Below are 14054 nucleotides of genomic sequence, written 5' to 3'. Positions count from 1 at the left end.
ACTTATTATTGTCCATCAGCTTCACTAAGCTGATGAAAAGCAGACTATTCCCTGACCAAACCCCTTGGCACAGAAATTGAATTTCAAGGGACCAAGGGCTGAGCTCTAAGGGCTGAATTCTGAGGGCTGAGTTCTCAGTTCTAAGGCCTGAGCTCTGAGAGCGGAGTTCTGAGTTCGGAGGACTGAGGGATGACCTCTGGTTCCGAGTTCTGAGGGTTGAGTGAGGAGTTCTGAGGGCTGATTTCAAACTTTTGAAGGCTGAGCTCTGAGGACTGAGTTCAGAGTTTTGAGGGCTGAGTTCTGAGGGCTGAGTTCGGCGTTCTGAGGGTTGATTTGGCACTTCTGAGGGCAGATTTGAGACCTCCGAGGGTGGATTAGGGAGTTCCGAGGACGGATCAGGGAGCTCTAAGGACAGATTTGGGACCTCCGAGGGTGGATTCGGGAGCTCTGAGGACAGATTCGGCACCTCCGAGGGCTTTTTTATCACCGCTGAGGGCTGATTTAGCAGCTTCGAGGGCTGATTTGAGAGCTCCGAGGACGCCCCCGCCCCCGGGAGGCGCGGCTCCGGAGGCGCGGAGGGAGGCGTGATGGGCGGTGCGTCCCGGGGACGTCTCGCAAGATGGCGGCGCCCTCGGACGTGGAGCTTTCGCAGACCCTCAGCCTGGAGCTGCTCCCCACCGACCCGCTGCTGCTCATCCTCAGCTTCCTCGACTACCGGGATCTGGTGAGGTACGGGCGGCCCGGGGGGATGGCAGGGGCGCGGCGGGCGGAGCGCTCCCCGGGCTGTGCGGGAAAGGGCTCGCCTGTCTCCGGAGGAGGCGCTGAGGGGAGGACACGGTGCGAGCACCCTTCCCTTCTAGCAGCACCGGGCTTTCCCCTCTTTTACCGTCATCTTTCTCACAAAATGAAATGTTCCCTTTTACTGAGAAAGTGGTGAGGCCCTGGCACGGGTTTCCCAGAGAAGCTGTGGCTGCCCCATGCCTGCAAGTGTCCAAGGCCAGGTTGGATGGGGTTTGGAGCAGCCCGGGATAGTGGAAGGTGTCGCTGCCTATGGTAGGAGAACTCATTGATCTGTAAGGTCCTTTCCAATCCAAACCATTCAATGAATCTGTTTTTCTCTCCCCCATTGTGTGTTTGTACCTAAATTAAGCAGTAAGCAAATATGTGAAATCAGTATTTCCCCGAAGCTTGTATTTTTACAGGCAAACAAAGGGTGGTCTGGCTGCTAGTAAGTGTATTCTACCGTTTGAGGAAAACTAAACGAAACTAAATGGGATGACTTTTCAAGGGAAAAAAACTTAAATGAAAGTGGCAGGTGCCTCTTGGGCTCGGTGGCTGAAGGGTTGTGAGTCATACAATGAAGATGAGTGTGTGGTTTTGGGTAAAACCTCAGCAGTCAAGTGCAAGGTTTGGCAGTGATTGAAACCAAAATGTTTAATCAAAGAGGGATGAATAAGCGTAAGAAGAAAACAGAATATTACCAGAAATGTGGGAGTTTTGTTTTTTTCATTAACCCTAATAAATATTAGTCAAGAATGATAAGGGTATCAGGGAGAATTGTATTAGGATAGCAGCAAAAATGACATTAAGCATAAGCAAAAACGGTAAGAGTTGTTATAGTGGCCCTTAGATATTTGATCACGTGCCAACTTTTTCATTGTTTGTGTTATTAATGAGAATGGCTTTAAGTCCACTTTTATTATGTTTGAAGCCACATGTTCCTGTGATGCTTTGGTGATTTACTCCCTTCCAGAAATTACAGGCTTGATTGATAAACACCAGTAAGATAGATTTCTGCAAGGGCTTTTTTCCTTTAGATATTTCAGTTCCCCACCCCTCAAAAATATAAAAAATTCCCATGTCATGAAATTTTTGCACAGCCAGGTGTCCAGGCGTGAATTGAATGTGATTGTGGGGATGTGGATGGAAAGGGTAATGTCAGGGAATACAAGAGAATCACTTTGTTGAGGCTGATTTTGAGATACTAATACAATTTTAGTTTACAGAGTTTATAAAATCCCAAAAAGCAATAACTGGAACCTTGTTTGGTACTCTCATTTAGGGTTAATCACAGTCTTTGAAACTCACACTTGGCACTGTAGAGCAAGCTACCAGAGGAAGTGATGTTGCCACATATAAACTGATGGTGTTTTTGATGACTTTCTTCAAAATTTGTTATTTAAACAATTTAAAGAGGAAAGTAAGTTTGTAATACTCAAACTGTATGGTTTCTGTAGCTTACTGTGGAAAAGATATGGCAGAGCCTAACCATCCAGGTAAAAAGGGATTTAAATCATAGCATCCTGTGCTTCTGGAGTGCTTTCTGCTGGTGGAGTGGAGTCATGCTGGAATCTTTCAGGCACTGTTTACTCTGATGTAGGTCTGCAGGGTGACCTGCTTTACAAAAGTACTTAATTGCTGCCAGTTCTTTAAGTGTGTGGAAAAGTAGTTCATGACTTGCACAACTGTGATGAAGAGCTTTAACCATTGTAAGCACAGCTCTAAAAGGACAGCCAAATAGTTTTCAAACTCTGCATTTATTTAATGAGAGGGTGATGTGTGATACAGCATTTCTGCCTGTTTGTTTTGCTGCAATCACATTTAATGATTTTATATTTATAGCTGCTGCTATTTGAATCGAAGATTAAATCAGCTATCAAGCCATGACCCACTGTGGAAAAGACACTGCAAAAAATACTGGCTCATTTCAGAGTAAGTGGGATTGTTTTAAGTTTTTTTTCCTATGAAAATTAATTCCTAAGAGATGTTGTTCAGCTGATTTTCAGTCCATCTTACATCCAGCTCATATTCTCAGCTTCTCCACAGGTGATAAAAGCTGAGTAATGAAGGATGTGAAGTAGCTTTTCACCAGCTCTAAGGTTCACTACCAGACAGAGCTCTGTTCAGAAGGCACTCTGTGTAAAGGAGTATTGTTTCTAAATTTTCCCCTAAGTAGCCCAAATGTTTCCTATTTCTGTTCCAACTTGCTGTTGAATAGATGCTGGAATTAATTGAGTTTGTGTAGCTTCACATGGCACAGAATGTTCCTGGGTTAATGTTATGCATCCCATTCCTGCCAAATAACAAATACCAGCTCCTTGGGTTTAGAAGTCTCTTCAAGCTGCCATTTGAACACATTTTCTCCATGTCCCTTTAGGGAGGAGAAAAGCCGCCGGAATCAGAGCTGGCGAGCCATCTTCATCAGCACCTACTCTGATTTAGGAAGATACATCCACTACTATGCCACGCTGAAGAAGGCCTGGGATGACCTGGAGCAGTACCTGGGGCAGTGGTGTCCACGCATGATCAGCTCTTTGAAAGGTACCTGGCACACCTGTGGGTAGGTTGGTTCACCCAGCACTGCCTGTTGTTAGGGCTCATGCTGCTTGCATGAAAGGTGTGTGCCTTCATTAGCAGAATCCTGAAAGTCGGGTAGGTGCTCTCCCTTCCTTCCAAACACAGGCAGAGTCCTTGCCCAGTTCCTACTGATCCAAAGATTCTCTGAAATCAAGGTGATTTTTTTCTAGTGACCGCTCTGTCCTTATCAGACTTTTAGGTTGCTATGACCTATAGTTTGTTATTTTTTAGTGTAGTAACTCCATTGCTTTGAAGACCTGCTGGTGGGATTTTATTTGTAAGGTTTTCATAAGGCCTCATTAAAACACTGTCACATGAAAGCAGACCTTTTAACCTGAAGCCAAACAAAAATTATGTTGTTGGGTTTTATTTTTTTCCATAGGTCTTACAGTGGTCCAGTGGTGGGACATTAATTTTTCCTCTTCTTTTACTCGCCTCCTAGATTCTGTTTTCAGTTTCAGTTTGTATTTTAATCCTTGAAGTGCTTCCAGTGTTCTAGGTCATAAATCACAGCTACAGTGAGTTTTGGCTTTTCGGATATAGGGGACAAAAAAGCTTTTACATTTTCAGCTGCATTTCAGTTTTCTGTACGAAGCTGACTTTTAGACCATGATGTCTAATTTAACCTGATCTGTGAAATTAAGAGACAACTGATCTCTTAAGAGACAATATTAAGAGACAGATTATCTCTATCCTGTTTAAATATTGCATTTTTTGGTTTGCTTGGATAGTCCTGGACAATTACATTTTGCAAAGTATTTTTCAAGATAGAATGTGAAGCTTTTATTTATGTACAGAAAGACAAAAATAAATTTAAAATTACCAATTTCCACTCTTACATAGTGATGGCAGGTTTTAGGTAAAATTTAGGCTTTTTCATACCATTTGTAAGGGATACTGTTTCAATGAAGTGTTAATTTATGTCCTGTTAATGAAACAGATAATCAGTATGATAAGGATTTTTAAAAAATGAATTGGAACAGATCACAGAGGCCACCCAGTTGATTTTTGCTGGAAGTGAGGGTGTTGGAACCACCCTGAAGTGCATGTGGAAATGTAAGAATATTTCTTCTCCACCCCTTTGCATTGTTGATTTGAAAATCCCCCTTTTACAACCCATTTATTGCTTCAGATTCCAGGTGAATGAGGGCTGCAACCAGCATTTCTGTGTCACTGATTGAACTGGAAACTGAAAGAAGCAACCCTTAGGGTGATGGAAGGGTAAAATCAATACTGCCTGAGAGCTGTAACTGGGACTTAGTTGTTGGCAGTGATGTGGGGAAAAGGTTCATTCCACTTTATAAACATTTGCTGCTTTCAGGCCTGTTGAGGTTGCACTGGACTGAGATTGGTATTTGTATTAAATAATCAATTATAGTCATCATTTTCCTTCCAAATTTATGTGGTACTCATTGTGTACCACCCAGCATCCAGGGAAGCCACCAGATACTGACTTAAGTCCACGTTGGTTGGATGAGGGCATTTACAGATTCCATGCTTTGTGTTTGAAATACCTGAACTATCCTTTCTTTTCCAGAGAGTGTGAGAGAGGAAGATCTGGATGCTGTGGAAGCACAAATCCGCTGCAAACTCCCTGATGACTATCGGTGTTCGTTCCGTATCCATAATGGGCAGAAGTTGGTTGTTCCAGGGTGAGGACTGAAAGCTACTTACCAAGTATTAATTCCTTTTGTATTTCTTAGACACTTCACTTATTAAAAGGTGAAATGTCACCTGAACAGGATAAATGAAGCATTTAAATGTATTGTGACTGAGGACTGGTTAAGTGACACTTCCAGAATTGGCTCTCTTCTAATCTTGGAAGTAATTGGAAGCCCAGCGTGGTTTTCTAATTGCTCAAATTACTCTTACACTTCCCCTTTTCCTAGTGAGAACCTTTGTCAAATTTTTGCAACAACTCTAAACTTCCAGCTGTCAGACTTTTAATCATAGCACTGCAAGTTGCTCCCCTGAAGTTTGGCTTTGTATTACAGAAGTAAATTAGCCCCTTTCACTCTTTAAGCTTCATTCTTTAGTAATTCTTTTATTCTTTAAAATGGTTAGGGAATGACTTCAAACCAGTTGGTCATATTAAGGTAGAATCAAATTTTCAGTTCTGCAAATTAAGTTTCCTCAGTAGAAGATACTACTATTTTATGCAGTTTCTGCAGTGGAAAACTCCCTTTTACATTAAGGTTAGAAAGCTAATGACCAAAGTTTCTGGTATTTCCGCTGTAGAAAAGTTAGATGTTTGAAGTACCTGATGAAGTGCTGCAAACATAAGCAAAAGATGGAAAACTACAGCAAATCTTTGCAATGTGTGTAGGGAGGAATGTAGTCACATTGCTCTGCCAGAACCTTCACTCATAAAGAAGGTGCAGTTTTATCCAGTTTGAGTGTTTTATGTGCAGAAGGGATTCAGGAAACTGTTTTATGAAACCATAAGGATGATTTCTAGTTCTGGTTTCTAGGAGAGACTTCAAAAATTTTTAGAGAGGAGAGAGGTGCCATAGTTCTGTAGATTTCAAATGGTACTCTGCAGCCATATGCATCCTCTCTTCCCACTGTTTCACTCCCACAAAGCCTCTACTGTAATGATGTGGCTATGGAGGGGCTGCAGGAGCAGACGCAAAGCTCTGGGGAAGTCTTCCAGCTTGGAGAAAGACTTCCAGGGGAAGGTGTGGTCCCACTGGTGAGGGATGAATATTGGGAAGATCAGGGGTAGGCAGTGGAAGTTTGTGCAGCAGGTTGTTAGACCAGAAACAGAAACTGTGGGACTCGTCCATGTTAGATGCTTCAGGTTTCTGTGTGGCATTTGGCACAGCTTCTGTAGAACGTGCTAATTCCAGGCCAGACTTCCTAAGGAGAAAGAGGAATGGAACCTGTTGCCCAGGACTGGATCAGCTTTTAGCATGCTGACATGTGGCAGCTTGCAACTGAGTCACTGCTTTCATAACAGCATCTGCTCAGCATCTGCAGGAATTTCCATCTCATTTGCCTTTGCCTGGTGTTCCCAGCTGGGAGTGTGGGTGTGGAGTGTACACTCAGGTTTGGGTGATGCTTCCACAAAGCCAGGGTGATGTGAACTAATAACCTAGTTCAGCAAGTGGATATTCGACTTGGATTTCTTCTCAGTCTAATATGTATCTAGAGCATTGAAAGAAGTTTCCAGAAGATGACAAGCCAGCTTTGCCTTGTGAGTGATGTCTCCTGTTCGTGTTCCCTGTTTTTGTTGTTCCCAGCCTGATGGGCAGCATGGCCCTGTCGAACCACTACCGCTCCGAAGACCTGCTGGACATCGACACGGCGGCTGGAGGCTTCCAGCAGAGGCTGGGGCTCAAGCAGTGCCTGCCCCTGACCTTCTGCATCCACACTGGCCTCAGTCAGTACATGGCCCTGGAGAGTGTGGAGGGGCGGAATAAATACGAGATCTTCTACCAGTGCCCAGTAAGGAAGATGTGTTTGTATTCCCAAAGTACTTCTGTGCTGATTGGTAGTGCAGGAGCCTTAGTGGGAAATTGAAACTGTAAATTCAGTGGTCATGGGAGCACTGTGAGTTTTACATGTCTGAGGATCTGACTGGGACTGCAATGATGGGTCATGCAGCCAGACTTCAGGTTTAGTGAATATAGGAAAAGTGTTCCCTGTGTTATTTAAATGGTAACCTTGAAATTCCAGTGCTCTCTAATACATCCTTTTAAACTTCTTTCCCTTTCAGGAACAAATGGCTCGCAATCCATCTACTATTGTTATGTTCATTACAGGTAACACTTTAGATTAAATATTTAAAATAAAATAGTCACTGTGGGATCATCCAATATATTTAGAACTATTTCGCTTGGCTTAATCTTGGCGTACCATGGGGTGGAGGGGAAATTCCATACATAGCATTTCTCTTGGCATTTTGAAGCTGGCAGGTAAATAGATCCACCTTCCTCCATTCAGAGCTACTTTATACAAGGTTTGCATTTTGTGGATTACTGGTAGAAAGGAGGATAATAAACTTGGAGTCCCTTAGAATTCCAAAAGATCAAAGGACAGCACACACAGCTCATGCTCCAAGGAAGAAGTGGTAAGTACACTTAATCTCAGGAGTGGGAGTACTTGATAACACATCAGGGAAGGCAAGGATAATAATTTCTTGGTAGCTCAGCTTCAATCCAGTTTTGAATCACTAATATTGATAAACAGTTGAACTCTCTACTTTTCTGTTGAACTCTATATTGCAATGCTTGGAAGATTTACGGCTGAGAAGTTCTTGTGCAGAGAGCTGGTATGTGAAACTGTTCTTTGAGAATTAAATCTGACAGCTTGAGTGTCTGCTTAGCAATCAAACTGTTCCAAAATAATGGCTGTGGGTGTGTGAAAAGCTGTTCTTAGACAATGGCTGCAAGTGTACAAAATCCCAGAATGATACAGCCTTAGTCTTCTGAGGTTGTAGAGGAGTGCAGAATGTGTCTCTGATTTATCCCTCTTGTAAAGGAGAGGAAGTGCTGCAGTGTTCCTTAGAAGCTTTCCGTATGGAATCCAAGTGATGACACCCTGATTATAATGTTAAATACTTAGCTAAGAGATTTTTTGTTGGCTGTGTCATTTCTGTAGGATGCACCCTGAACTCTTTAGTTCTTAATTGGTTTCTCCAAATTATCCTTGTTGGAAGAATGATTGGAATATTGACTGTCTCATCTCAATAAGCCCGGGAGTTTTTTACAAAAAATAATCAAAGCTTTAAACTTTTTCCTTGAAGTATTCACTGTAATGTGTTAGTGGTAAATTTGCGAAAATTTCCATCCTTAGGCATGCTTTTCTTCCTTGCCATCTAGGTACATCTTACTTGGAATGGTTTACATCTTATGTAAACAAAGTTGTCACTGGAGGTTATCCTATCATCAGAGACCAGATTTTCAGGTATTGTGACTGGGATTTGTAACCTTACTGCCAGGTTTTGGTGCTGCTTCTATGCATGCTTACCTCTCCCCAAGTAGTTTTGGGTATCTGATACAAAAGCTGGTGCTGGGGAGAGGAGAAGGCCCATGAAACTACTGAAAAAAAACATGTAAACCAGAATGCTTAAAGTAGCTTTATTTTTTTAACCAGAATTTTCAGAGCTTGTAACTTTGCGTTAATGGGACCAGAATTTTGAATTATAAGTGGTCTAAAGTTTAGCAAACAACATGATATTTATTCCGTGTGCCATGAGTGTGGTTTTGCTGCGGTACTGTTCAGAGTTACTAAAAAGCCAAATATTTCAGCTAATTGGTCTCTTGAATATGTAAATAAGCAGGACTTGTTCTGGTGTTTGAATCTTTATGCACTTGCAATTTCTTCTAAATACAATCAAGAACCTTAATTCTGTCAAACTGGATGCTGTAGAACCAAGTCCTTGGATCTGTAAATAAATTTGCTGCTAGAGTTTCTAGGTTGCTTTCTTTTTATAATGACACATCCCTATTTAAACAAGTGTTTTTATTAATATTAATTATTAATAATAATTAACCACCTCATGTGTTTCCTTTTCTGTATTGAATATGCAGAGCTGTCTGCAGAGTTAATGCTCTTCTCTCTGTAGGTATGTGCATGATAAAGATTGTGTTGCTACCACAGAAGATATCACGGTGTCTGTGTCCACCTCTTTTCTACCTGAACTCAGTTCTGTACATCCACCACATTATTTCTTCACTTACAGAATCAGGTAAAAGTAACTGAATTCTTACAATGCAGGATAGACCTGTGGAATGTTCAAAGTAAATATATGCACAGCATTCAGAAGTGTTCTGAAATGAACAGGAGGTGCACAACATGCTGTATGTTTTAATAAAATAATCCTAATCATTACTTTGTCAGGTACACAAAGTACCAGTCAAATTGGTAATTGCTAAAATACAGTGATGGGTAGGGGAAAGCAGTTACAAGTGGCTCTTGTGATTTAGAAAAGGGTAAAAGACAGTGAAGCATGGAGATGGATCCTGCCAACTGATTTGGGTTACTTTAGTGGGTGTTTTCTTTTCCCAGTCTGCTTGGTGGTCCCAAGGGCTCTGGAGCATTTCTTGAAAGGAATGTATTAAGTCTGTTCTTTGGCTCCTAGAATTGAAATGTCCAAAGATGCCCTTCCTGAGAATGCCTGTCAGCTGGAGAGTCGATACTGGAGAATAACAAATGCCAAAGGTGATGTGGAAGAAGTCCAAGGTCCTGGAGTAGTTGGTAAGTGAAAAATTTCTGGAGAGGGTATTTACTGTTCTTAATATTAACATTCTATTATTGCCTGTTTGTTGGGCTGTGGGCTTTGTATCAAAATCAGTGAAAAAGAGGTGTGTCCCTCTTGTTTTGGCTTTCAAGTTGTTTTGTAAGGGGTATCTGAACATCCTGCTACTTAACCCCTCTCCAGTTTTTTATAATATCAGTAATTGCTGAGCATCAATTTATGCATCCATTGGAATACAAATTGATCTGCCTGAGTCTGTTGTGCAGTGCAAGTCTTTAGCAACTGCTAAATGGTAGTTCTCCATCAGTCCTTACTATTGTGATGTAATATTTTACCCACAGGAGAGTTCCCAGTTATCAGCCCAGGGAAAGTCTATGAGTACACCAGCTGTACCACATTTACCACAACCTCTGGATACATGGAGGGCTACTACACCTTCCACTGCCTCTACAACAAGGACAGATTCTTTAATGTCACAATCCCTAGGTTTCATATGGTGTGTCCAGCGTTCAAGGTTTCCACAGCATGAATGGTAAGCAGAGATGCAGTTGGCTAAAGCAAATCCCAGAATTATAAAAATGACAAAAATTACAGTGTTGAATAGTGTTCATATTGCTGATTCCATACAAAACATGGCCCACGATTCAGAGCTCCTCACTGGTGCTGCAGACATGGCATTCCATGAATTGTTTGGGTTTCAGAGCTCCCTCCTTGGTGGGAACACACTCATTAATTTTAGCCATAAAAATATATCTCTCTATTCAGACATACTCCAGTTAATGACAGTTTAAAAACTGTAGAGTCTGTGATGTGCATTAGTTCTTGATGAAAGTGCATTTCATAAAGTCACTTAATGACTTTGCAAATCACCAAGATACTTCACTTGCTGTTAATTATAATGTAGTTTTACTTTGGAGATCGTGGGTTAATTATATCATTTCTCCTTTTTTCTTGACACATTTAGAGAAGAGCTCTTGATTTATTTTATCCCCAGTATTAGTGCAAGCACTGAGGAGCTGTGAGCTTTCTTCAGGAGAAAGCAGCTTCTTGCCCACTGTGACAGGTTTATCCCAGGGTTTCAGACACTCATTCCCAGTGGCTCTAAGAAAAGGTGCCAGCAGATGTCGTGTGTCTAACAGAAAATGACATCTCTTAACTCCTGCTCACATTTTTGGGAATTTTATCTGCCTTCCTCTCTAACTTACTTCCCTTCAGTTGATTGGAAATGTAATCTACTTTTTTCTGTTGCTCCACTCCTATTTTAAAAATAGTAATGACCCTTTTGTTTTTAAGTTATTTTAGTAAAAGACAACCTAAACCACCAAGAAAATGGGTACAGCTGAGCTACTGAACTGTGCCTTTACGTAATTATTGGTATGGAGTAGTGAAACCCAGTGGATCCTTAGGGAGTGAAAGGTCAAGTAGTTTGGCAAAATGACCTCTGTTGCAAATTAACCTTGGTTTTAGGACATAGATCACAATGTCTGCTTCAGCTAATGGGTGTGATAATGCAGCCCAGATGTTTTTAGGCAATTGTTAGTGCTTTCTTACAATTAACTGGAAAGGAAGATTTTATTTAAACCTGGGTGTGTTTTGTATTAGGCAGCAAATCCCAATGGATCTGCAGTGGATGAAGATGAATATTCCACAGGCACTGATGACTCCTGAGATCCACGTACAGTGTTGGACATTCCTGCACCTCTGGATGCTGCCGTGTCACACTCTTGGGATTTTTTCCCCAACAGTTTGCATAAGCTGAACTCTTCAGGGCTAGTGCGTAGGAATATTTCTGACTGTTGTAAATGAACTCTGTTGCACATCAGGGCAACTAGCATGAATGTTGGTGCCAGTTCTCATATTCATTAAGAGTATAACTTTAATTTCCCTGGTTTGGAAGTGGGTGAAGAGGGAGGAAAACTGGTAGAGGGAGAGGAAGGTGTTTGGGCTTTGTTTACTTTTTTTCTGAAGTGTGAAACAGCTTGATCGTCCAAGGTACTCATATCTTACATTTTTAAAGTATTGCCTACTTATGATCATACTGCAGATATGGTGTGGGGTTTTGATTTTATACAAAGCATTAGAAGGGTGTATCCTGTTGTCCTTTCTTGTGAGTTTCTGCTCTGGATAACTGCTGCTAAGAATGAAACTTGCAGTTTGGTCTGAATATCCCATATGGGTGAGATTAGGTGCTGTTATGCTATTTTTTTTTTAATTAACATAGTAACAGCAAAAAATTCTGGTCATCCAAATGTATAAATTAGGAGAGAAACTGGCCTTATTTATGGACAATCTGTTTGTCAGTTAGATTTTGTGCTAAGTGACTCTGACTGGAGAGTGCCTCTGGGAATGTAGTGTCCATGCATAATCTGCCACTGGTTAAGTAAAGAATTTCTGAATGACTACAGAGTATGGATTTGTAAATATGTTTTGATTTTTTTTTTTTTACATGATGGTTGCTGTTGACATAGGTGACAAATTTATGTTATGTATCATGTTTTCCTGAGCCCTGGATGGATTTTTGTAACTAAATAAAAAAGAAAAATAAATAGGAGGCTGGCAGAACAGCAGATGGCTAGAAAATGTATATCTAAAGAAGTATCTGTTTGCTTTATCATTTTTTTTGTTTCTGTTGTCATTAATAAACAACTTAACTGCCTCTTTTCTTCTCAAGTGCTACATGGGACTGTTTTTGCCAAGACTTGAGCAATAATTTTGTGATCAGCACTGGTGTATCAGTCCTTTCTTTTGACAGCCAGAACTTGCCGGTTTTATGAGGTAGATTGGTATATTGTGGTTCAGCTTTTCCTGGTGCGTTCTCCACAGTGGCACAAGGTAGAAAAACAAATACTGAGTCTGATCCCTACAACAGTCATTAGGTGAAAACATCTCCAGAAATAAAACCAGTGTGTGTTGTCCATCACAAGAGTCAGAACAACACTGAGTTGCTGGAGTGCTTCCAAAACACAAGGATTTTTGATGATTACCACACTATTACCTGCGAGGGGTAAGAAATTTTCACAAGTTTTGTCAAGGATCAGTACAAGAAGGTTTTAGTGGAACTAGAACTCTATTGCAGGGCTGTCAGTGTGCTGTGTGTTTGCAAGGACAGATAACTCTCACGGTTGGAGGCTGTTCTTGGGAAGTTTCCTCCCAGGATCTCTATGTTCTAGTGCAATGGAATCAGCTCAAGGGCATGGGACTCTACACAAAGAAACATTGTCAACTCTTGGCAATTTTATTAGTTTCTGGGGAGTCGTTCTGAGCTGGAATTCTTGCTCTCTGTGGGAGAAGTGAAGATCCAGGACAGTGCTGTGCTTTCAGCCCCTGAGTGCTGTGGTGCCGGGGTTTGAGGCCTCAGCTCTGGGCACAGGTGGTGGCAGAGGGGTGTGGAATGAGGAGGGAACCAGGCAGGAAATGGAGGGATTGCTGCTCCTGCCCTGAGCATGAATGTGTTTATGGCAGGCCAAAGGGTGTTTCTTTGCTTCAGGCAGCTATTTCAGCACAGGGTGTGTTGCCTGGAGCTGCCAGCAGCGCTGCAGCTCCTCATGATGTGCATATGAAGTTGGGCTGAAGCCAGTGGCTCTCCTCACCCCTCCTAAGAAGTGTGAATCATGGAATCAATGTGAAATGGAAAACAAAGGAGTTGGTGATGTTTGGCAGCACTGTGGGAATGTTCACGGAGCAGCAGGAGAGAGCTGAGTCGATGTCCCACTGCCACGGACAATGGCTCACTGCTTTGGGTGAGCCCAGGTGTGGGGCAGGGTCACTTTAGTGCCTCCAGCTGCCCAACACTTCTGTAGTCACTGGAATCACAAGAGTGTCCTTCCCTTGGACCAGTGTCCTTCCCTTGGACCACTGTCCTGCAGGCTCAGCTGAGCCTCTGATGCTTGGTTAGGACTTCACCTGGCCATCTAAAACCAGCCGCATTGAACGCCCGTGACTCAGCTTGTGGTGAAACCCTGGTACATCCAACACAAACATGTATCCGGTCTGGTCCTTTTTCTGTCCCTGTGCTGACAGTCTGTTTATAATTGTTCCGTAGGATTCCTTCAACATTTTTGTGGGATTTTGCTGGTTTCATGGAGAGGACCTTTGGCCATGATTTCTTTGCCGTGACTGCATCACAGAGAGAAAAACAAGTGCTGTGCCAGCCAGTGAAATAAAAAAAACCCAACTGAAAGTTGCTGTGCAAGTTATTACAGTGTTCTGGTGCTGGTGTTATTTTTTTCTGTCATTGTTTAGTTTCTCAAAATTTATGCAAAGAATTTAAGGTGCAAAATTCAGGTCAAGTTTGAAATACCATTTATCTGTGATGATACAGATAAATCTGTGCTCTGTTGGAGGGACTCTTGCCAGATCTTGGGAAAGGAAAACAGGTAAATGTTCAGCTGTGGCTGAAGTTCTTTGTTCCCAGTTCCTCAGCTAAGTGAATTAATATGGGACTTTTTCTCTATCATATTAATTGAGGGGATTCTCATTTAATAAGCTGCATCCA

At 41.9% G+C, this 14054-nt stretch overlaps 1 protein-coding gene across 1 annotated transcript; it reads left to right on the top strand.

Annotated features, from left to right (window-relative positions):
• The first annotated feature begins 564 nt into the window (after positions 1 to 564).
• On the top strand, positions 565 to 12215 carry FBXO3 (F-box protein 3). Its single transcript, XM_002194753.7, has 11 exons — positions 565 to 729; positions 2623 to 2712; positions 3158 to 3321; positions 4895 to 5009; positions 6600 to 6804; positions 7076 to 7121; positions 8181 to 8265; positions 8927 to 9049; positions 9443 to 9558; positions 9901 to 10091; positions 11162 to 12215. The coding sequence occupies exons 1-10, from the start codon at positions 620 to 622 to the stop codon at positions 10086 to 10088; spliced, it is 1242 nt and encodes a 413-aa protein (XP_002194789.5). The 5' UTR covers positions 565 to 619; the 3' UTR covers positions 10089 to 10091; positions 11162 to 12215.
• Positions 12216 to 14054: the final 1839 nt, after the last annotated feature.

Source organism: Taeniopygia guttata, chromosome 5 (assembly GCF_048771995.1).
Source record: "Taeniopygia guttata chromosome 5, bTaeGut7.mat, whole genome shotgun sequence".
Taxonomy (NCBI): Eukaryota; Metazoa; Chordata; class Aves; order Passeriformes; family Estrildidae; genus Taeniopygia; species Taeniopygia guttata.
The sequence above is the reverse complement of the archived record's forward strand: the minus strand, read 5'-3'. Positions and strand labels throughout refer to the sequence as shown.

Coding starts and splice junctions, on each gene's coding strand:
- FBXO3 (XM_002194753.7), top strand. CDS start 620: ATGGCGGCGCCCTCGGACGTGGAGCTTTCGCAGACCCTCAGCCTGGAG. Junction 7,122..8,180: donor TATTGTTATGTTCATTACAG/GTAACACTTTAG, acceptor CTTGCCATCTAG/GTACATCTTACTTGGAATGG. Junction 9,050..9,442: donor TTCTTCACTTACAGAATCAG/GTAAAAGTAACT, acceptor TTTGGCTCCTAG/AATTGAAATGTCCAAAGATG.